This window comes from Alexandromys fortis, unplaced genomic scaffold, assembly GCF_014885135.2.
Source record: "Alexandromys fortis isolate MF-2015 unplaced genomic scaffold, M_Fortis_MF-2015_v1.1 scaffold_50, whole genome shotgun sequence".
NCBI lineage: Eukaryota > Metazoa > Chordata > Mammalia > Rodentia > Cricetidae > Alexandromys > Alexandromys fortis.
Window position 1 is genome coordinate 8,594,865 of NW_026067932.1, and position 25,443 is coordinate 8,620,307.

Consider the following 25,443-nt stretch of genomic DNA (forward strand, 5'->3'; position numbering starts at 1 on the left):
AGATGTGGCTATGGAGAGCAGCTCTCCCCAACACACGAGGGCTCTGTTCCTGGGCCTCAGGATGGATGGGCGAGTAGCAAAATATGGAACAACAACAACAAAAAAAAACTCTTGGGGTTTACAGCACAAAAGACAGTAGACTGCAGACTACAAAGCTTGCAAGTTATTCTATCGTTAATAAGATGTCCCTGAGGTGTCTGAGCAGAGAAGTCACCCAAGGGATCTGCATTTAGCAGGGTTTATATTAACATGGTTGGCATAGTGAGGAACCTAAGGACTACAACTTGGAGAACACAGCAGAGGAACGGGCTAAGCTTACACTTTCCAGAAGAGGTCACTTCAGAGCTGGGTTCTGGAGGATCGTACTGGTAGGCGCTCACCACTCACGAAGGGATGGGGAATATTTCTCTTAGATGGGAGGAACAGGGAAGTGGGTGGGAAGAAAGAAAAGGAAGGAAGTGGGGAGACAAAGGAAGGGTGGGAAGGGAAAAGGCAGAACAGAGGAGGAAAAGAAAGGAGGGCAAAGTTCACCAGGGATGTGGTGCTAAGGAAAACCTTAATAGATTTTAACTAGTTTTTCTTTTTCTTTTTCTTTTTTTTACCCTTTAGAACCATCTAGATCTAAATCTAAAATAAAGGGAGAAATAAAAAAAAGTATCAGAATAATAAACAAAGGGATGCAATCAGCTCAAAATAGAGCATGTTCCCTAGCTTTGCTTACAGCATAGGGTTGCATGATGTTGGCCATTTCCCAAAACCAGGTCAGGAAGAACACGGAAACACAGGACTCAAGGAAAGAATCCAGAAATTAAATTTGATTATTTGCTTTGCCAGTAACAACACAATACCTCTGGAAAGGTTTTGCTAGGTGTTTTCACAGTTCCAAAATGGGGAGCTAGCATCTTGGGGTATGTTCTGAGAGAGCTGCATGGTGTCTGTGAGCCAGAGGGGCCCCTATTAAAAGTGGGATCCTGGGAGGATGCATCTCCACCAAAGCTGATGCCCCTCCCTTCACACACACACACACACACACACACACACACACACACACACACTGCTCTGTAAGCGAGTGATCCATTTCCATCCATGACACAGACAATAACAATCACACAACGCATGGAACTCATTGTCTCTGGGAAGATGCAGTCGTTAAAGGCAACTTTCAGGCTGAGGCAGCGTGCTCTTGGCTTTTCTGTAAGTCGTCACCCCAAGCAGGTGCATGCACAGCAGCTCTGACCCAAGGGAGAGTCATGCAGGTCCAGGGTCGCACAGCTGGGCCCTGCAGGAGCTCCAGCAGGGATCTCTTCTAACCATCCATGACCTTCCCAGATGAGATAGGCACCTCTGGTCATCTGGAGAAACCGACCTTCCTGGGCTGTAATGAGGATTAAATGTGTAGGATACTTGGTTTCTTCCAAAGACTCAATCATCTCTGTATCGCTTCAAAGTCTTGACTCAGCTGACATCCCTTGACCCTCCTCTCATGGATAATGCCTTCCTCAATTGTCCCCCATTCTCACGGAAGCTCATTTGGGAAGCTGGGTTAGAATCCTTCGGTATGTCGGAGAACAGAAGGCGTTTGGTTTGTCTGGTGGATGGAGCGTCTATGTGCATGTGTACACGCACGTGTGCGTGTGTGTGCACATGCATGTGCACGCAATGCATATCTTTGTTTTAATCTACATTTTCATAGCTATAGAACAACCAAATCCTTCTTAAGACTTAGCATTTGTTGTCCTATGGAGGAAAAGAAACTTGGCTTGTCAAATCTGATGAGCAGACATTTTCAACCGTTGCTCTTCTGATCTGGTTAGGCAGTCATGCCCAGCTTGAAGCTGATTTCCTTTCGTTTCTAACTCCTACATGAGATGCCAGGAGCAAATTCTTTGCCCTCCTGATGTCCTAAACACTCTATTGAAGCCATATTTGGCACGTCTTTGTTTCTTTTATGAGCAAAGAAATTATCTTGGAGGGGGAAAACCCACAGCTCTCTTTTCTCTCCTGTATTCCAATTAAAAATCTTTCTACTAAATGTGCTGTCTAATTTCAGTTGGATTTACTCCTTAAATACTGTTTTGTTTGTTTCCTTGCTTGCTTTTTGGCTTGTTTCTTAGTGTGTGTGTGTGTGTGTGTGTGTGTGTGTATGTGTGTGAGTGTGTACCTAAGTGTCTGTATATGTGTGTATGAGTGTATGTATGTGTATCCTTTATCCAGTTTTTACAGATTTGATTGAGAGGCCTGTCCAGAATGGAAGAAAAGAGACTGACAATGTCAGGTAAAAACAAAAGATAGGACAATGCAAACGTCATCAGTCACAATGTTTTAAAGCTCTACGTGCCTGCTGCTGAGAACCGCACACCATAATTTTGACACCTATGTTAAACACACTTCATCTCTGAGGAAAAATGAGACCACTCATCCTACAACAGAAGAGATAGGAAGCTGGAGGGCACCAGCTGACACTGATTCAAAAACCTGACCCTGGATTAACAAGATTCTCCTCCTATCCACTGAAAATAAAGTCACAGACCCAGATAACCTTGCGGCAAACCTCGAAAGATGTGGCAACTCTGATCTTCGATGAATTGCTCTAGAGTCTAGGAAAATAAAGCACCCGGTCCACCTTATAGGGTTTTCAATTTATACCAAGCAAGATAAAGAGACACACAAAAAAGTGTGATTCAGCCTCATTTCATTAAAGAGAAGCCAAAGTCTCAAAATATTAGCTAGCTGAATATTAAATATATAATGGTACAGCAGGAAAAGAAGACAGACAGTTGCTAGTAATCCATTTAGTTCATGTTAGTGAACGAAAGGAAAATTACAAGTTACCCAAGCACCCGTTCATCTTTGTTGCACATCCAGCAGGACTTCCTTCTTTTCAAAGGCTGGAGAATCTGCCACCATCAAAAGATAGAAAATTTCTGTTAGGTGAGGTGGTTAGACTCTAGATACCTGCTGAACATGATGATCATAGCCAACAATATTGCTCTGCTCATTAAATATTTGTCAAGAGAGGGAAGTCAAGAGGGGGATGTTATCAAGAGGGAGGTGTTGAGGGGGGGTGCCAAGTTAAGTGCTCTTCCCACACACAGACACACACATAGCAGAAAACTCTTAGAGGGTATGAATGAAGATCAATCATGTTGATAGTGATGATCAATTCATACATCTATACTATGTCCAAACCTATCAAATTATATACATGAAATATGAAGTTTTCTGCATGAGAACTGTACTGGTAAGCCTATTAGCTACATTCATATCCTTATTATACATTTGGGTTTCTTCTACATATTTATTATATTTTATTTATATATATATAATACATAAATAAAAATGGTAACCAGTGGCTAATAGACATGGAAATGCCTAACACACTAATTTCTACCCATAATGGCTTAGTGTTTCCATCTGAAGTCATCAGGAGAAAGACCCCCGTCCTTAGAGGACTGACCGAGAAAATGACAATCTGAGATTGGAAATCCACACAGCCCAAAGACATTAGCATGTCACACACACCTGCAGCGGCTCTGGATACCTCCCCGGGCGCGTAGCCTTTTACCAAGGAGGATAATTCTGTAGTAATGATATGCAGTGGCTTAGAGGAGAGCCAAGTTTATGTCTAGATCGAGGGAGGCAGAACAAAGATTATAGATGACTCCCTGCTTCCGCGCCCACCCAGCTCGCCTTCCGACGCGAAGCACGTTCATGTGAGGACAATCGTCACTCCTCTATGCTACCTCTGCCACACGCAACGGGCTTGTTGTGTCCCACTTTAGTGCAATAAAAACCGCACTCCACTGAGGACAGACAGAGAAAAAGAAAGGGAAAGCCCATGAACTCTCCTGCAATCCCGGACTCAGCCTGAGCCGCTCACAAGTCTGTACTTATGCCGGTGGTTCTCAAATACGTGGGTCATGACCCCTCTGGCCACCTTCTATCTTCAAAAATGTTTACATTATGATTCATAACAGCGTCATTTTCAGGTGTGTTGCTTTTGTTTATGCTGCATATGTTTAACTCTGTGAAACTGTGTTACTGTGCCTGTCTAAAACACCTGATGGTACATAAAAACAGATGAATGACCAATAGTGAGGCAGGAGCAAGGATAGGTGGGGCTGGCAGACAGAGAGGATAATAATAAATAATAAACAAAATAATAAAACATCACATAATATAACAGTAACAAAATTATAGCTATGAAGTAGTAACAAAAAGTTATGTCTGGGGACCACCACAGTTTGAGGAATTAAAGGGTCATAGCAATAGAAAAGTTAAGAGCTTACGAGAACCAAAGCATGGTCCTTTCTGTTATATTCATTAGAATGCAGTTTCTGGTCACGTAAAATCAAGATTCTTAAATGTTACAGTGACTATTAGGAACTCTTCACATGAGTTACAGAGATGGCCCAGAGGTTAAGAGCACTGGCTGCTCTTCTACTGGGAAGGGACTCAATTCCCAGCACCCACAGGAGAACTTACAACCATCTGTGACTGTATTATGTACCTTATCCCAGGGTAGCCCATGCCTTTTCCTGGCCTCCATGGGCACCAGGCTCGCATGTGATGCAGACATACATGCAGGTAAAACTAAGCCACGAGAGGCCAGGCAGTGGGGTCACACACCTTAATCCCAGGATTTGGGAGACGGAAGCAAATGGATCTCTGTGAGTTCAAGGGCACCTTGGGCAACACAAGATCAATGCAGAAACAGATCCATGTGGTAGTGGCTCAGACCTGTAATCCCAGTCCTAGGGAGTCACCTGTGTTTAATCCTAGTGTTAGAGAGGAATATAACCTGGGATGAGACAAGAACTCTTTCTCTTTCAGTCTGAGGATTTCTTAGAGGCATGAGCTCTCTAGTGGCTGGCTGCTTTGCTTTTCTGATCTTCACCCAATATCTGCCTCTGGATTTTTTTTAATTAATTTATTTATTTATTAAAGATTTCTGTCTCTTCCCCACCGCCGCCTCCCCTTTCCCCCCCTCCCCCAATCAAGTCCCCCTCCCTCGTCAGCCCAAAAAGCAATCAGGGTTCTCTGCCCTGTGGGAAGTCCAAGGACCACCCACCTCCATCCAGGTCTAGTAAGGTGAGCATTCACGAAACTGCCTAGGCTCCCACAAAACCAATAGGTCCAGTAGAATCAAAAACCCGTTGCCATTGTTCTTGAGGTCTCAGTAGTCCTCCTTGTCCGCTATGTTCAGCGAGACCAGTTTTGACCCAGGCTTTTTCAGACCCAGGCCAGTTGGCCTTGGTGAGTTCCTGATAGAACATCCCCATTGTCTCAGTGTATGGGTGCACCCCTCGCGGTCCTGAGTTCCTTGCTTGTGCTCTCTCTCCTTCTGCTCCTGATTTGGACCTTGAGATTTCAGTCCGGTGCTCCAATGTGGGTCTCTGTCTCTGTCTCCTTTCATCGCCTGATGAAGTTTAATATTCAGGAGGATGCCTATATGATTTTCTTTGGGTTCTCCTTCTTATTTAGCTTCTCTAAGAACCCGAATTATAGGTTCAATGTCCTTTATTTATGGCTAGAAACCAAATATGAGTGAGAACATCCCATGTTCCTCTTTTTGGGTCTGGCTTACCTCACTCAGGATGGTGTTTTCTATTTCCATCCATTTGCCTGCAAACTTCAAGAAGTCCTTGTTTTTTATTGCTGAGTAGTACTCTAATATGTATATATTCCATACTTTCTTCATCCATTCTTCAATTGAAGGGCATCTAGGTTGTTTCCAGGTTCTGGCTATTACAAACAATGCTGCTATAAACATAGTAGAGCATATACTTTTGTTGTGTGATAAGGCCTCTCTTGGGTATATTCCCAAGAGTGGTATTGCTGGGTCCATGGGTAGGTTGATCCCAAATTTCCTGAGAAACCTCCACACTGCTTTCCAGAGTGGTTGCACAAGATAGCCAAAACAATCTTATACAATAAAGGAACGTCTGGAGGCATTACCATCCCTGACTTCAAACTCTATTACAGAGCTACAGTATTGAAAACAGCTTGGTATTGGCATAAAAACAGAGAAGTCGACCAATGGAATCGAATAGAAGACCCTGACTTTAACCCACAAACATATGAACACCTGATTTTCGATAAAGGAGCTAAAAGTATACAATGGAAAAAAGAGAGCATCTTCAACAAATTGTGCTGGCAAAACTGGATGTCAATCTGTAGAAGAATGAAAATAGACCCATATCTATCACCATGCACAAAACTCAAGTCCAAGTGGGTGAACGACCTCAATATCAGTCCAAACAAACTGAACCTGACTGAAGAGAAAGTGGGAAGTACTCTACAACACGTGGGCACAGGAGACCACTTCCTACGTATAACCCCAGCAGCACAGACAGTAAGGGCCTCATTGAATAAATGGGACCTCCTGAGACTGAGAAGCTTCTGTAAAGCAAAGGACACTGTTGCTAAGACAGAAAGGCAACCCACTGACTGGGAGAAGATCTTCACCAACCCCACAACTGACAAAGGTCTGATCTCCAAAATATATAAAGAACTCAAGAAACTAGACCGTAAAAGGCTAATCAACCCAATTATAAAATGGGGCACTGAGCTGAACAGAGATCTCTCAACAGAAGAAGTTCAAATGGCCAAAAGACACCTAAGGTCATGCTCAACTTCCTTAGCGATCAGGGGAATGCAAATCAAGACAACTTTAAGATACCATCTTACACCTGTCAGAATGGCGAAAATCAAAAACACCAATGATAGCCTTTGCTGGAGAGGTTGTGAAGAAAGGGGTACACTCATCCATTGCTGCCTCTGGATTTTTATTATTCACGCCACACTAGCCAGGGCTCACAGTGACATATTCTTCTCGCCTTTGTTGTCTTCAGACCCTTTGAATACATCTATTTTTTCCTGCTATTATTTCTAGCATACATCCTAAGGCCATCGGGTAACACCGTGGCTCACCAGCCTGCTCCCTTGACACGCTCTGGCTGCCCAGAGAAAGTTTTCTACAAGGCTACATAATTGGCAGAGCTCGGGAGCAGCTTGCCTTTTCTCAGCTCTAGAACTCAGAGAGAGGAAGTGACTTGAGACAACAATCAGAACCAAAACAAACTGTGGTTTCTGAAAAGATCCTTCTATTTAGCAAGACCAGGGAAACAGCACAGATACTAGGTGACCATGTGCAGGAAGACACTGCCTCGGTGAGGCTGGAGAGAGAAAAGTACTTGAAACGGCAGAATCTTGCCAAAGATGTGTGACAGAAGCCACGCTCTGTGAATGTTGTTCCCCTCCCCAGTGCACCCAATAGAACTTTCCGGAAGAACAGCAAATGAAAGAGCCGATCCTCCTACACTGCTCAGACTGCTAAACTACTTTCGATAGAAGCTGTGTGAGTTTTATTTGGCTTCTGTCTGGAAACAGAGGAACCAGATGCTTCATTAGCAAGAACCATCCCCTCACGATAATGTTCATGCTGAGGTCAAAGTGATGGAAAGGAAGGCTGATGGGCAATCACACCCACTCACCAGTATCTGTTTGGGATGCTAAGGGCATGATGAGGTGACTAGCAGGCACCCCCGGGCCTGCCACAGGTCGGGAGCTGTTGATAACCCACAGGTTATCAACCCATAGATTAATGCAGCTTCTCTACCTACAAGGAAATAGAGACGGAAGTAATTTCTAGACCCACACATTGCTACTCCAGATGAAACAGGGGTCTCCCCCATCACAGAAGACAACAAATATCAGACACACCCAGACAGACATCCCAAACCCAGACATCATGGGATGCTAACCTCAAAGCCTAGTAAAATGTTGGAAATTCTAAACTTTTCCCTTCCCCCCAACACCTCAGGGCTGGTGGGGTAGGGGTGAGGGATGGGGAGGTGAGGTCAACCTGTCACTCAAGTGAAGGCCTTTGTTACACGGCTTCTTCTGGAAACCCAGCCCTAGGTAGGAAGCCTGAGTGCACTCGCCCCTCCCTGTCTCAGTGCAGCACAGGACCTTCGAGCCGGCCTTCTGCTCCCCGATGACCAAACACCGAAAATAATTTTCTTTGAGATGACTTTGTTCCACCTAATTTGTGAGTAAAATTTCCAAAGGGCGGCCTTGAAAGACCCAAGATAATGAGGAAGTCTTCAAATTCAGGGGACCTGATGGGGTCTGCTCTCCCAGCTACCACACACCATTAATCAACTGTTACTAGGCAGACTCCTGAAACCCCCATAGAGGTCACCGATCACATGACCCACAGTGCCCCCCCACCGCAGTGTCTGTCCCCCAGCTTGCACCACAGTACATGTATGTGTCTTTGTAACTCAGGAGAAGTCATAATTGACATTGTTGGAATTTTGCATTTGGTTTTTTTTTTCTTCTAATCAGCACTTAAGTCTGTGAAGCTATCTGAATAGGACAGAGTGGAAACCTAAAGACAGAACAGAGGTTTGGGGAGGGTGTGGAGGCTGTCACCAAGAAAACAGGACAAGTTGAGGATGTACCTCTCAGAAAGCAAACTGGACACCAAGGGGAATTACTTCCCCATCTAGTTCAACGTGTCCTCATTTGAAAACGGGATCTTTTTACACGTGTTTTGCAGAAAATATTCAAATTTAATCTTCTTTTTCAGTGTGATCCACAGGTAGTTTATTACTCCCCATCTCGCACAAGTTTGTCTTTTCAGATTCCCTACAAATCAGAGATTCATTTGTCAGGCTCATAAAAGGTCCTGCCCCCTCTTTGACTTGGCTCCCTTTAACAGTAAGCTCTCAAGGGCAGACAACGAGGTGTCCTGACATCTCGTGCTATTTCCTTCCATAAACCCCCAATCCCAAATTCCCTATCAGTTCATTCTTCTGCAGACTTTAGAAATTCCGTAGTACCAAGGAAAAGCAGAAAATACAGCCCCAAAGAGGAACAGCATCACCTGCCGGACGAGCAGAGCTGTTTTTACTTGTTTTCCTGGCTAAACACAACCCCTGAGCTTATCCTGCCCAGCCCTTTGTTGTCCTGGAACAGTGTGTGCGGCAACAACCACATTTAGTAGAAATATGCAAACCGCCAACCAGAAAAATTATCAATGCTACAGATTTATTGTTGCATTGCCTCAGACATGGACCAGAACTTCCCTATTATCCGTAGGTACCAGGGAGGCCCCAGTTTCAGACAAGAACCAGAACTTCCTTGTTATCCATAGGTACCAGGGAGGCTCCAGTTTCAGACAAGGACCAGAACTTCCCTGTTATCCGTAGGTACCAGGGAGGCCCCAGTTTCAGACAAGGACCAGAACTTCCCTGTTATCCGTAGGTACCAGGGAGGCCCCAGTTTCAGACACGAACCAGAACTTCCCTGTTATCCGTAGGTACCAGGGAGGCCCCAGCTCTAGCTCCTAAAGAGCAGCCCTCTAGGCTTTCACATTTGAAACTCGCTGGCATTTATACCAATGCAGAAAACCTCTGTGTAGATCCCACCGATTTAAATCTAAATGAAGGCTTCATCTAGAGTCTGTGTAAAATCGTGGGTTGAACTACATCTCCTCTAAGCAACATCAGCATTTCTTAATTTCCACCAATCAGAAAGCACATTAGGTAAGGTGCCTATTGATCTGGAGCAGCACAAAAGTTATCAAATGTATTTCAACCAGCGAATTCCGTAATTAGGAACTTACATCCTAAGTGTGAAGAATACAAAACAACGATATATAAAATGTATTTACCACAGTATATTGTGATAGAGAAGAAATGAGTTTGTAGAACAATAGGTATACTATGAGTTCATTTTTATAAAAATAGCTGTGTGTGGATATGTCAAGGAAAACATTGGCATGGATATGTTCTAATATGCAAATGATGGTGACTAAACCATAAGCAAGTTTTGCCTTTTTTATACCTTCAGGTATTTTCTCTTTCTTTTACTTCATTGTTTAAAAGATAATGAGGAGACCATGAAAGAAATTATTTCCATTTTTTTTTTTAAAAAGGAGATTGTCAGGGATGGGTGGGGGGAGAGTGTGCCCTGCACTGATGCCAGCCCCGCCATCTGGGTTGGTGACATGCGTGCAAAGGGCCTAAAGAGAGAGGTGGAGAAAAGGCACAGAGGAAGAAGGCTTCAACCACACTAAGTGAAAAGCCAACAATACGCATATCAGCATCCTAAGATGGACCATTCTGCTGGGAAAAGCCAAGACAAAAGGATCATCACACACAACAGTTCAAAGCATATTGTACCTGTCAAAATGTCCGTCATCCTCTATAGAAGCGCTCCCTTCCAAGAGAGAAAAGGGAAACTTTAGAAAAGTCACTCAAGAACAACAGCTTGCTTGTCTCCTTCCTCTTGCCAACCCTTCCCCCCAATCTGAAAGCTATTGAGATCCTTGTTAAAGATTGCCTGGAAGGAGCAGACAATACGAAGGTCTCTTTCATTGTCAAGGACAGTTACACTTTGAAGATGAAGCTCAAAAGAGGTTAAAATGGGTCAACAAGCAATTGTTGAGTCTATGCAAGGACATGTGACAAGGACATTGTTAAAGTCTCACACAACACACACACACACACATCTCGGGCTCAAAGAATTCAACTTTAACCTGGAGGTGTGGGAAGGAGGGAACTAGCTTGCAGTGTTGATTTCTGATTTCACCCTGAAGGAGAATTTAGGGGCAGAGCATCCGTTAATTGACGGTTTAAAGACAGCCTTGGCTATTCCTACACCCAGGCACATGCTGTGTTAAGAGAGAAGTGCAAGTAAGGGGAAAATGAGAAAACATGGACTTTTAAAAACATGTAAGAAATGGTTGCTCCGTGTAAACATTTATATTGTCAAGATTTATGTTTTTGAGCCAGACACAGTGGTAATTTTTGCATGTGGGAGGCTGAAGCGGTGGGATGGCCACACATTCAAGGTCACTAAGGGCTACACAACACAGTGAGTTTCAAGCCAGCCTGAACTACAGTGAGACCTTGTCTCTAAAAACTATATTTTCTGGATGTGCTTGAGGAAATGTATATAATATTTTATCAAATGGTTGATAAGTATCTGGAGGGGAATTCACTTGAATAGTAGCAATTATTTTTGTACAATTTCTATACCCAACAGCAGCTGACACAGGGAGAAACAGAGTGCCCGATGTGAGTCAGCCTGAAGGCATGTGATCTGGCTCTGCCTTGTACCTCACGCATGACTTTGGACTTGTAACCTGACTTCTTTATCTTCAGTTTTTTTCCAGTGTGCAGAGGGGCGGGGCGGGGCAACGGGGGGGGGGGGAAGGGGAGTGGAATCCCGACCTTCAAAATGAACTTCTCTCAAACGAAAACCAAAATGACTGAATTTTCAAGTTGGTGGACTAATTTATCACACCTATGTGCTCCTCTTTACAGTCCCATGTGGACACCTGCCTCAGGAAGTTTCTTCTCAGCCGTGGAAATAAGTGAGAAGACCTGGAGAGATGGCTTGGTGGTTAAGCACACTGGCTGCTCTTCCAGAGAACCTGGTTTCAATTTCTAGCTCCTGCATGGCAGCGCGCAACCATCTTTAACTCCAGCTCCAGGAGACCGAACACCCTCTTCTGACTCTTTGAGCACCAGGCACACCTCCGAGGCACAGACAGACATGCAGGCAAACTCCATACACATAAAAACATTTTAAGGGTTATAAAGAAAAACAAAAGACCTCAGGCTGTGAAAAAGGGATGGCACACATCTTAAAGAATTCTGAAGGATTCCTAATATCTTTCCCTGACAACAACCTCTTTTTCGGCCCTTCATTACTTCAAATCTTCAACATACATTTGTAGTTACAAATAACATTGCCTCAGGGCTGAAGAGATGGCTCCACAGTTAAGAGCACTGGCTGTTCTTCCAGAGAACCCAGGTCCAATTCTCAGGACACCCCGTGGTAGTTAGCCTGTGTGTAACTCCAGTTCCCAGTGATCCAGTGCTCTTTTCTGGCCTCTGCATCCGCTGTGTGCAGTGCACAGACATATGTGCCGTCCACACACCCATACACATCAAATAAAAACAAAGTTTTAAGAATGGTCTAGTTCTTTCTCCTCTGTGTGAAACCTCAGTCTTTTTAGAGAGTTAGCTAAGAGATCACACATGGAGATGGTCAACTGTCATTCTTCAAGCTGAACTTTTCTAACCTGAAGGTTCAGCCAGACGTGACTACCTACATTGTGGGGCCACAGTTATGCACGCCTTCACTATAAGCTCAGGAGAGGATTTAGGCAAAATTCCTTTATTTACCCACGGAGAAATCGCATGGTCTGTAAACTTAACTGTAGATGCTGGGAGGATGGACACACACCCCACCCAAGCAAATATACTAGTTTAGTAATATATATAGGATAGAATTTTATACTATCATTTCGAACTTAGTTTAATATATAGTTATTATCCATTAGACATTAATCTTCCTCATCTGTGAAATGGAGACAATAGAAACTGCTTCATAAAATCATTGTAAGTAAATGAATTATTAGAGAATATCAAGTACTTAGAACAGCCCCCAATAGGTAATAGACGTTAACTCTACAGTTTCTTTTTAAATTATTTCTTTCAAACGTTACAGAACATCCTTCATCAAAGTCTCTCTCAAATACCCCCTCCTCTAATGTACCAGTATTCAATGTTCATCAACATCGTACTTCCAAATGTAGTTTTAAGGTAATTGTTTTTCCACAAAGTGGAAATTTTACGTTGCTTATGGGACACTTATAGTGTGTGGTAATAAGTGCACTGTAAATGAAATCACAGGTCCCTGCCCAAAGAAGAACAAGCTGTAATTCTGAGCCTATAAAAGAATTTTCCATGGTGTATGAGGCCTCATTCCTATCTTCACTGCCTGGGTTGTGCATGAATACATATCATGCATTTTCTGACACTGAATTCTGAATGTACAATCCAGCACTGTTTTCCAAAATAATGCGAAATAGCTCACTACATTGACCTTTGTGTCTAAGTTCCGGAACCCATCTCATCACAGAAGCTCCTGTCTGTGAGAGTCAGGGTTAGAAGTCCTCTCTCATCCATCCCTATGTAGGTTCTGAGCTGGACTAAGTTTTCTCCTAAATGCATTTATTCAAAGACAGAGGAAATGGCCAGAGACATATCCTTCACTAGTCAAGCAAAAATGGATTCTTGAAGGATTTCTTGGCAGTCTCTGATTCTTACCCTAGTGATTTGAAAGGAAATCCTTACCTTAAATCTTACCAGTATACATGGAGTTGGTATGCTTAGAGTGATATTTTCTAAAATGCCTTTTCGCATGTATTCCACAGAACACTAGTGTTACCAGATATTAATATATACTATTTTAAAAATGCACGTGCATGCTAGGCATGGTGGGGCACGCCTTTAATCCTAGTACTTGGGAGGCAGAGGCAGGAGGATCTCTGTGACTTTAAGATCAGCCTGGTCTACATAGTGAGTTCCAGGACAGTCAAGGCTATGTAAAGAAACCCTGTCTCAAAACAAATATTCATGTACACATTTCCAAGCGTCTCTGATAAATGGATATGCAAGTCTTTATTGTGAAATTTATCTAGGGCCTAACACATTAGTGTGGTCCCCTGAGAGGGATCACAGTGAGCCACCCTCGGAGACTTGGCTACAGTCTCTCCATGTCACACCACAACTTTCTAGTCCTAGCAGCCCAGGGACTGGATTTGGGAAGCTGCTTCCAACTGCAGTTCACACATATTAGCATCATTTGCCTGTATCCCTTTTCTCCATCTGGACAGAACTGCCTTTTCTCCATTGAATTTTCAGATGGATTCACTTATTTGCACCTCAGTAGGTAGAGAGTCTCTCTACCGTGTCAAGTCCAGTTTCTGCTTCAGCATCAGTTATCATGAATTTTAGTTGATTGTTTTTTAATCTCCTTGGGCAATGTTCTGCTTTGATATCACTGTGTGTAGCTCATAATTAAATCCCATGTTAAAATACCCCAGATTCTATATATAAACTTGTCAGGTATCTACACATTGGTCTCCAGTCAAAGGGCATGAGGATGAACTTGTAGTTGTCACATGAACTTTGATGGCCTGATACCCAGGATGCGGTCTGTATGCTCTCTCATAATAAACCATGCTAATAACAGATAATAAGACAAGCATCGCAGCTTAAAAATCATAACCGGAAAAGCTTTAGAGTTTGGGTATACCACTATTTTCTGAAGCTTCTTACTCAGTGGAAATACACTTTTTATAGATTGAATACTTTTTAGGCATCTAAACCTATTCTTAAATGTCACACAGTTTTCTTAGACCACCGCTGCACTCCTGCTGAAACTCTGAGACCTGTGGTGCTGGAGAGACGGTCAGCAGTTAGGAGCACAGGCTGCCTTGCAGAGGACCTGAGTTCAATTCCCACAGGGCAGTTTACAATCCCAGAAATCCCAGTTCCAAGGTATCCCATGTTCTCTTCCAACATCCATGGATAACAGGCACACATGTGATGTATTTACATGCAGGCAAATACTCATACACATAAATTTTAAACAAATCTTAAAAAATAAACTCTGGGACTTGAACATGAGGTGTGATGATCAAATGTAGGCATACTCTTACCTGCATATAGGCACACATGTTATATTGAGCCAAAGGGAATCTTTCTAATCTCCATGCATCTAGTTTCCCAAGGCCAGCCCTGAGGGGACACTGCAGGTCTGAGGACAAATGCTGATCACACTGGTTCCTATTTCTCCATGAACATTGAAAGGAACAAATGTCATCCCATCAACCACTGATAAAGCTATCAAACACTATATAGTGTTGAACATAGGCATTTAAGTCTGGTAAGTTACCCCCCCCAAAGCATTTTTAATGTGTTATTTAGAATGACCAGTTTGATAGTCCATTCCCTGAGTTGCCAGACTTTTCTATACCAAATGAGAAACTTTGGAATCGTCTCCTTTAAAAAAAAAATTAAGCTTACTTCCAAGGGTTTCAAAGCCTCCAGCTAGGATCTGGCTTCAGGTTTCTGACACAAAACCCTTCACATAGCCTGAAGAATTTCCCTGGGCATTTCTGGTGTAATCAAATTTCATGTTTTAACTATTAAATTACAGGCATTCAATTATGTTTTCCAAATGTCTACATAGACATCCTGAAGGCCCTTAGAAACCACCCTTAGCCCTAAGCCGAAGCTGGCAAATGAAACCTTTTACCTGTAACAGCAAAACAAAGGCCCAACCTACGACCCCAGCAGGCTGCGCTGCCAAGTGGCACGCGGTGCACCCAGTCCTCATTGTGTGGCGTGGATTCTTTGTAACAGTGGGAGACACTGCAGAACAAAAATACCATTACAAATGCTTCAAAAAGAACATTTTTGGCCACGACAGAGACTTTTGACATTATTTATTAGGTTCAAAAATGCTTCACAAAGCCTAACAATGGTTCTGTGGAAACCAATCCATCTGAGGCCCTTTCTGTTGTTCTGGGCAGGCATTGATTGGAAGATGGGCAGCGTTCGCAGAACAATTCCTTCTCAGCGGTCAGTGTAAGTGAGCAGTCACCACCGGCCTGGAAAGAGTCTGTGAACAAGCCGTATGGAAGCGCCGGGGTGGGCATGGGGCTGCTGAGGAGCAAACCTTCATTAACTTCTTGGGAAACAAATGGGTAGAGGATCCCACGAGCAGAGGCAGGGGCTCCTTGGCTGCGTGGCCATGGAAGGCGCTAGCTGCCTTTGACCTACGTTCTGTAGGGCGATGAGAATGCTTGGGGGCCATCCCTGGTGTTATGGCAGCCAAGCGTCTTCCTAATGCACTTCCACATATGCTTAGGGAATCTGTGTTTGTCCAGGAGCCTGAGGATGACATTTTATCCTGCTGCCCAGATTCCGAGGCAGTCCTGCAGCTGATCTGCAGGGAAGAGCAGCTCTGGTTGACACTTCTGCAGAGGCCAATGGCGGTGAAAGGTCTCAACACAGGACCTGGAAGGCAAAGCTGAGTGGTAGTCCAGCTCCAGCCTGGACAAGGACCACAGGCCAGCAGCTGGGATGGAGAGAGAAAAGAAAACCCCTGACCACCCCGTCACATAATCCAAATGCTGGCTATTCCTTTGCTGGCCCTGGGAAGAGGCTTCCAAGTACAAGAACAAGAACGGTTTCAAAGGAGCCTGTCCAAACCTTCGGAGGGAAAGGGAGGAGCTTTGTGACTAAAGCCGGGCACCAGCTTCTACTTCTGGGAAGTTTGTAAAGAGAAAGTTATTGAGTTGTGTTGGATATGCTAGAAAGGGTCAATGGCCGTCTCAGGCTGACCGCTGATGATCTAAAAGCAAATCCAAACATTAGCTACACCATGGATTTTCTTAGAATTTATAAAACCAGCTGAAATGCAAAAAAAAAAAAAAACCAGCTGAAGATGAGCCTACCCAACTCTCCCGCTGATATTAATATCCAGTTTAATTTCTATTCTTTCCCCACTGTTGCAATTCTATCTACATTTTATGCATAGTCTTCCATTTTTATTTGAGAAATTCTGCACATTGACTCACACACATTAGAGGTCTGTTCCATCAGTAATAAATTAAGATAATTTACACACTTGAAATCATTTCCTGCGACTCTCTAATGGGCTTCTTAGTAACAGGGAAATCCCCAAAACCTTTCAAACAGCCACAGAATAATTTCCCAAGCACAGCATCATCCTAACACTGGGCGTCAAACAGCCAATGTGTTTCTAAGGAGTTAAACTGAATTCCCACCACATTGCTCTGTGCCTGGTAGGTACTGAGTATCTTCCGCGGTGCACTCAATATACCTGTCAAGCAGTCAAACAAAACAAGAACAGTTTAGAGAACCTGGTTGATCCAAAGAACGAGCTATTCCTGGACACAAAAACGGAACACTGCCAAATGTCTGGGTGAGTGAAAGCTTCCAAACTCGGTGCTTGACAACATTCTCATAACACCTATCAACATGGACTTTCCAGCCCTTGCATATGTGTCACTTAATTATGGTCCATATTCAGGGCATGAAGAATCTGCTGAAATTCTAGAATTTAGCACAATCACACATGACCTAGGCAGAGCATGCTATCCTATCTCTTACACTGAAAGACGGGCATTCATTCCTTTGGCGTACCGCGGCAATCACTATGGCACATTTGACCAGCAACAAGGAGACAGTGTGGCCTGGCAAAATCTAGGCCATCAGGGTCCAACCCTGAAACACCAGCTGTCCTAAGCATCTTTGCTCTCACTGGGAACATGGAGCTTTTGCTGTCTATGTCACGTGATTGCCGATGAAAATCAATCTGTTCATTCGTTTATGCATTGGCTCACCTGTGAGAAGCTGGTAGGTGCCCAATAGCATTCGAGACATTAGAGACACAGAAGAGAATAAGGTGAGCATCATCTCTGCCCCAACACAACCTATGGTCCCTTTGTGGGGGCCAGAGGGGGAAAGGAGATGGGAGCCAACTCACGAATAAGAAATAAGTAAGCTTAGAAGTCTTAATGATAATCCTAAGAGACAAATAAAGCAAGAAAGGAGATTAGGGAAGACCAAGCGTGTCATACTTAACTAAAGACTTGGATATGGAGAAACAAACTGGTTAAATGTCTGAGGGAAGATAACAACAAAGTGTTTAGAATCGAGAACTTAGAAAGTGCTTCAGGCCGAAGAACCATCATTGCCCTGTTAACTCATCAGCCAAGGATGTTCTGGCCTGGAGTCAGGGTTGGAGGTTTGAATTCTGACTTCAACCCTATAGTAACAGAACCCCAACAGGCCTCCAATTCTGCTTCTAAATGATGAGAAAGCAGCATTTTCTATCTCTGTGGAAAGATCAAACGGATGAGAGCTGAAGGCATATGCTCATGTTGGCACATTGCCTTACACAGAGAAAGACTCAAAACTGGAGAGATGGCTCAGTGGATGGACCACTTGCCTCACAAGAATGAAGACCCAAGGTAGATCCCCAGGGCACATGTGGAAATGCCTGCTGTAGGAACAGATAAACATCTGTTTTGCAGCCCCAGAGTTGAGTAGGTAGAGATGGGAGGGTCCCTGGGATCCTCTGGCCAGCCAGTCGGACCTAATTAGGAAGATGCAGTCCAATGAACCCTGTCTCAAAAGGAGGCAGACCTCCTATCTAAGACCGAGATAGGAGGTTGTCCTCTGACCGCCACACACATGTACATGGACACACGCACACATACACACATACACAAACATGCACATAAAGTTTTTCAAAGGTGTTAACTGACTCGTATAATCTGCATCCCATCATTAGGTCCAGCATCCTAGAAATAAAAGATTCTCTGACTTGGTGTCTATAGATCAACAGAACCTGTGTTGGCATTTGGAAGGAAAACTCCCCACACTGGATAAAAAACAACAACAACTCCATTCCAAGAAGGCTCCATAACACCAACCCAATCCTTCTTCATAACATTTCCCAGATACCTACGTCCTAGAGTCTCTACTGTGTTTTGAAATGAGCCTTCTAATTACAAGTACACTTCATAGCACTAATTATCCTTGATTTATGGAGGAAAAGACCAAGCTCAAAAAACACCCATGGAACTGTATCATGGCTACAAAATTGATGTGGGGGAGAGCCAAGACCTGAGCCAGGGTCTTCTGCTCCAAAACCCTTTTTTATACTCCATTTAAAATTATTGTGTGTGCACATGAATATGCTTGGCATGTGTGCCTACCACACTGTGCTGTACACACCTACATGGGTGGACACAGACATGTGCGTCCGACAGCATGTGTGTGAAGGTCAGCAGACAACTTCACTGGTTTGAGACAGTCTCTCTGTGTTTGTTGCCATTCACCACTGCCTACATTGATGAACTTCCAAGGGTTCTCATGCTCCCCCTGCCTCTCCTCCTCATTCTTGAAACACTGGGGTTATAGGCATGAGCTCATATGCCCAGTTTACATGGATTCTAGAGGTTCAAACTCAGGTCTTTCAAATACCTTAGCCACTGAACTATTTCCCCATCCTCTGTGCCCTGATTTTTAATCTTTCCTACTAGGACAGCTGAAGTTGAAACATTATCATAATATTACCCTATCCTATTCATTCACAGCTACTTTATTTGTAAAGTAGGGAGGCTAGCTGTCTAAATGTTACATGTTGGTTTTGTAAAAAGCCATAAAATGCTCAGTATGGAGTCTAGCTTAGGATAACAGCTTAACATATATGATGTCGCCGCTACTGTTTGGTGCAACACCTAATGGTCAATAACTTGTCATCAACACACACCTGTCCCCTCAAATGTAGTGTCAACCAAAAGCCTAACATCTCACTTATAAAGCTCTTATCATGCTTCTAGAATATGGCTCACCATTGACTCAATAACCAGCAGTTTTGTTAAATTGAAGTTAAAACCAGAAAATGACACATTAAGACAAGAGAAGTTAGAAACCACAACGTGATACCTACCAGAATCTCCCTTGGATTTGCCCAAGGGATGGTTCTGAAGTGGTATGTGTCTACCTGCAGCTTCCAGGAAAATGGTATTCACTGAGTATGATCGCTTAAGAGGCTTATCTGCAGCTGGCTTCTCCAGAAATGGGCTGGCCCAGGCCTGCTTAGGTGATCCTCTAAGTCGCTTCTGCCTTCTGTCTTTGACAGTAGAGAACAAATTGTCTTCGTCCGTTTCACTGGATGGTGACAGGGAAGGACAGGCTTCTCCACAAACTTCTTCGAAAGAAGCTGTGCTCGCAGGAGAGTTGGGGATTACGTACTGTGGAGTGTAAAGTAGTCCGTTATCTGTCATTGGACTAGGAGTCCCTTCTATAAATCCTGTAAAAGGGAAAGACGTTAGTTGGAAAGAATCACTTCAAAACCATTGTCTAGATTAATGGAAGGAGGCAGGGATCGAGTTGTAGATGGCTTTGTGTGTGTTTTCTGTTTCAAACCTGAGCAAACATGCATGACTGCGACAGGAACTGGGGTCTCTACCTCAGAGGGAACACGGTGGGAAGAGTGTGGAGCGTGGAGACAGACGTGAAGGGCTGAGAATACTGACATATGTAGCAGATACTGTATGATGCCCTCAACACAGTTGCTGCTGAATCCTAGATTCAGCAAGAGCCACAACTAGATGAAACCATTCGTACCTCCATTTTATAGTAAGAACACTAGGTTGCAGTTTATGAGTGCCTCCCACCAAAAATAAAGCGCTGTGTTGAAGCTCTGTACACTTGTGCTTGCGATCTCCAACATCTGCACATGTGGCCTCGTTTGGGGATAAAGTTCCTAAGAATATAATTAAAGAAGAAGTCATTCTGAGTTAGGGTTCATTTTGTTTATCCTTCTTATAAAACTGAGACACACGAGAGTGCGCCTCATGGAGACACAGGCAAAGGTGAAGGCCAGTGAAGATGGACACAGGGATTAGGAGCCTAAGTACACAAGGAGCTGCTAGAAGGAAGAAGCAGATAACCCTTCTCTAGGGCTTTCAGGGGAAGCATGCCCAGGCGGTCACCTTGATTTGGGACTTCTGGCCTCCAGAATGGAATGAATAAACTTATGTTTTTCTAAGCCACCCATTTTGTGACCAATTCTTACAATACTCCAAGAAGCCAACATACATTAGAACAGGTAGCTGGTCCAAGTTTACATAAATACTAATGAACAGAGTTAGAACTTCAGCCCAGACTCTCAGTCCCAAAGCACAAGTCTGGTGGGGAAGACACTTGTTTAGATGCATTAGCAAGGTGAAAAACACATTGCTTAAAGGTGACTTGGAGGGCTTGGAGGTGGCTCAGTCAGGAAATAGTTTGCCTTGCAAACATGAGATCTGAGCTGGATATCTCAGAACCCATTTTATAGACAGACAGACACACACACACCACACACACACACACACACACACACACACACACACACACGCACGCACACGGGCACATTTATAATTCTAATGTTGTGGAATTGGAGATAGGTAGCTCTCCAGGGCTCAATAGCCAGTCATCCTAAGCTTGGCTAGACCCAGACCAGGGAGAAGGTAAATGTGAGTGAGCCTTCAATAGTCAAAGACAGCCATGGACACAGCCAGGGCAGTGCCAAGTAATGGGGAGTTATAGAGATAAAAAACAGGAAGAGAAGAATAGTCTCTGTGGACAGACAATATAGGGGAGTGTGTATGCGTGTGTGTGCACATGCACACAATTTTAGGATTATAGTTTGAAAGCAATTGAGATCCTTTTAGGGATAAGAACTCTTGGAAGGGGCAAGAGAATGGACAAGGCTTATTTTATCTAATTACCAAATTCAATCTTTTTACAAATTATGTGTGTTACATAAATAAAAACATAAATTTTGACCTAAGATATGTTATTCTCATCTCAGAATAGTAGGAGAAATCAGTGAAAGCAGTTCAAGTTTTTGGCAATTTACAGCTCAGAGGCCTGGGAAATTTGTCTTTAATTTACACATTCTCAGACTCTCGTCATAAAATATGGAGAATTACAGCTGCCTCTTGAGAAATGACAAAGCACAGACTAGACAGTGTGTGTAATGTAGAACATAGTTGGTGTGTAGAAAATGAATATTAAATATTGACATTATTACATAGTAAAGTCAAAGCTTATATGAAAGAATCGTTCCTAAATACAAAGATGGGAAAGCATACAATGAAAACAACAAAGTTTGAAGAAAATAAACTAAAATCCATAGTTCATATACTGGAATTTCTATGAATCTTTAATTAGACAAAAATAAAATTTAAAGAGTTAAAAACAGTTTAGCATTCACAGTGCAGATGCACTTAATGTCATGTCTTTTCAGATAGCAGAGACATGAAAGGAAATCTTCAGTGGGGGAAGGAGTGTAGAGAAAGAGAAATTTCCAGGGCTTCGGAATCTCCTCGGGTTGAGTGCTATGCAGGCTAATTTTGAGAGCTGAAGAGGAACTTGCAAAAAGACATTGAGTCTGTGACAGTATGACCAAATGAATCACATCCTCTAGAAATGATATTCAAGCCCTGAGCTTCAGTAGCTGTGAATCTGCCCTTAATTGGAAATAGCCTCTTTACACAAGAAAGTCAAGAAGAGGTCACTGAGGTCGTCTTTAATTCCATATGGCTAGTGTCCTTATAAGAAGAGAAACAGAGAGACAGATATAGAAGAATACCACGGGATGGGAGAGACACAATTAAAGAGGTGTTTCTAATAAATAGCTAAGGAATGGCAAGAATTGCTACCAAAAGCTAAACACGCATTGGATAAATTATCTCTCAGAACCTTCAGCAAAGCTTTGACTCTTGCTCTCCAAACTAAGAAAACAAAGTCTCTTGGTTCTGCCCAGTTTGTGGTAATTTGCTACAATAGCCATAAAATTATTATATTCATTATAGCCTATTTTTTGCATATATTATCGTAGAGTACTTACTATAAAACTATTTCATCTAAAACATTGTGTTCATCTTTTGAAGACAGATAAGAGAAAGACCCCAAATGTGGTAGTCATAGAATGGGAAAGGGAAAAACTGGATTGGATGATGGCTTGAGTTCTATTATGTAGAGTTGGGCTAAAGCATCAGGAAATATACTGTGTATATCGAGTCACTGTCTGTGCTAACTACCACATTCTGCCAAAGCCACAACCTTGTACACTGAGGTTCAATCATAAAAAATACTCAGTAAAGTGGGTTATCCTGAGAGTATCTGTCCCATTTGAAGGGATCAGACACATTTCAACCCTGTTACTGACAAGATGAAGTGGAGAATCCAGAAAAAAAAACAGCCATTTTAGAGAGAACAATATTTTTAAGAATGTAAAACTTTCTGATTTTTAAATGATGGTATCTTGGCCAGGCGGTGGTGGCTCATGCCTTTAATCCCAGCACTCGGGAGGCAGAGGCAGATGGGTTGTGAGTTTGAGGCCAGCCTGGTCTATAAGAGCTAGTTCCAGGACAACTAGAGTGGCTACACAGAGAAACTCTATCTTGAAAAAACAAAAAAAAATGGGGATATCTTTTTAGTCTTCTAATTATCTAATGTATAATACATATGACACAAACTGCTCTCTGAATAAGCACAAACCACCACTTTCCATCTTTGGCACATAACCAGGCCTATGAGTGCCACAACCATTTACTTCCTTCTGTAACATCTTTACCATAGAACATAATTTTATAAAGATTCATTCTGAATCAATGGGAATGGGGAATGCATTTGTAATCTCTGTTCACATGCAAATCTTAGATCTAGATATGTGGTCTACTCCCTCACATTAACTTGAATGTCTCATTTTCATTTTAGTTGACATATTATTGCATCTTAGACCCCACAATTTGATGTGGTAGACAAAAATTATCAAGCTTTCCAAAATGCAGAGAAACATCTGGGATCTTTCAAACTTTGTAGCTTTGGGTTTCTTGGTCCAAAGGGAAAATGAATACACTATAACCACGGTATTCAATGCATTCTTGTTTGGTTGTTCAGATACTGCGAATAGAATGTAAGGTCTGAAAAACTTCAAATACATCAAATGTCTTTTCCCATCCAAGAAGTTAGGAATTAAGAGAATTTAAATGTTATCTGAGACTAACCACTTTCAACATCCAACTCTGTGAAAATAATTTGAGAGATTAAATTTTCACACCTTTGCAGCAAATAGTCCACCCCTTCCTAATAGGTATTCTAATGTGTACAAGAAACAATAAAACCAGCATGTATTATGTATTAAGCATTAAGATGGGTGGTTACTGTGCTTATTTATTTCATTATTTAATCAATATTTTTAAGCATTTGCCACAGGTTAGACACTACCCAATAAAAGCAATAACTTTAAGACAAAATTTATCAGCTGATTTATGGTAAAATGAACTTGAGCCTATCAAACCAGATTCTGCTAATTTCACAGATTCTTGAATCTGTTTCTGGTATCTCCTACGATACCACAGGCAGGTGACCCGGATTAATAGAACAACCAGTTGCCTTGGTCTTAAATAGAGAAAGTGTTCAAAGTTCTTTTGCAATCTTCAGTGGCTTTTTTCCCCTTAATTTTCCTTCCTAGATAATGACAAAATTTACATCTTATTCCATGGCCTGTGGGTTGAAGTCCAACACTTCTTGGTAGGTTATACCTAAATCTAATTCAGTGCTTCCCAACCATAACTGTACATTAGATAATATATATTAGACAACAACTTATTAGACATGTTTTTTTTAAATATAGATCATGTCCTACCACTGGCCAAGATGGGGAGAGGGACCCAAGTATCTGTGCTGTGAGGTCCCTTTGTGGTTTGAAGCATGTCATCAGTGTGGAGAGTCCTTGATCTGTGGAAATTCTATGGGTTTCCAAGGCCATTGTGAGTTTTATTCCATGAAATAATTATGAACACGAGTTGAAAAGTCAGTACCTCTTTCTCCTCAGGCATCTTCTGCATCCAGACACCTCTCAGATCCAGCATATACACTCCGTATAACTTGACGGTTCCTTTATATCTTGCTTGGTTTCGTATCAACAATCCCACTTGAGCCTCACTAAGCCTCTCTGGCTTACTAATCTTACTAAGAAACTGAGGCTGAGAAAAAAAAATAAACATCTTGACTGTATCACTAGCTGAGCCCAACGCAGAAACCTGGTCTTTGAATTTGGGATAACTTTTGCTTTGCTACCTCACAATCCATGCTGGTGGTTACCTGCTCAAGGATACACATGACCACAGCATCCTGGGCTTGATTAAATGTCTATGATGAGAGCAGCTAACACATACTGGGCACTGACCACAGGCTAGACCATACCAACCAAGTCTTAGCCATAAAAAATGCAGTCAGAAGTGTATCTAATACAGGGAAGTAGAAATTCTCAGTTTTAAAATGTAGGCTAAAACTAGCAATGTATAAAACTGGCAGAGCCAGGCTCTGAATCGATGCCCCCTTCACATGAGATCCCTCATTCAAAGCACGCTCTCAGGCTCCTGGGGTAGGGATGCAGAGCTCATCAGTTATAGCTGTGTTGTGGTGGTGGTGGTATCGGTGACTTACTGAGAGCATTTTACAAAACCAACTTCTTCTTTGCACTGCAATGTGTCATTTTGATAAATCATGATAGATATTTTGGGAGGTGAGGTGGGGACAGGCCTAGAGAGTCTGAAACACGCTATTTAGACAACAGTTATAGATTCAGTTTCAATTCAATACAAAGACAAATGTGTTAACTCCTCTCAGCTTCCGTGTGTCTTTTCTCTTCACTCTACCGCATTCCTAACTCTGTCATGTTTAAGCTATAAAGGACTGGCAGAAACACCGACCTAAAACACAGAGGCACTGAACTCCCCTAAACTCATGATATCATTTAGGTGTGACTAAAGACTAAACCTAATTTCTCTTGTTCCCTCACATCTAGAAATCAAACGTTGATCATAAATACACTCTCTATTCTATTAAGGCCATAAATCCACCCCCCTGTATTATACCTTTTGAAGGTATTCCTAGACCGTAATGAAGTCTGTTGCCTCCCAGTCACGGGCTAAGACTTGCATTTGAGCTAATGACTTTGAGTACAGGG

General features: G+C 42.7%; 1 protein-coding gene across 1 annotated transcript in view; it reads right to left on the reverse strand.

Annotated features, from left to right (window-relative positions):
* Window positions 1-15,456: 15,456 nt before the first annotated feature.
* The window catches only part of CUNH12orf42 (chromosome unknown C12orf42 homolog), a 75,190-nt gene continuing 65,203 nt past the window's right edge, over window positions 15,457-25,443 (reverse strand). Inside the window, exons 5-6 of the mRNA XM_050145533.1 lie at window positions 19,363-19,725; window positions 15,457-15,893 (exon numbers count right to left, since the gene is read on the reverse strand). Coding sequence (XP_050001490.1) covers window positions 15,457-15,893; window positions 19,363-19,725 — 800 coding nt within the window. The remainder of the gene's footprint in view (window positions 15,894-19,362; window positions 19,726-25,443) is intronic.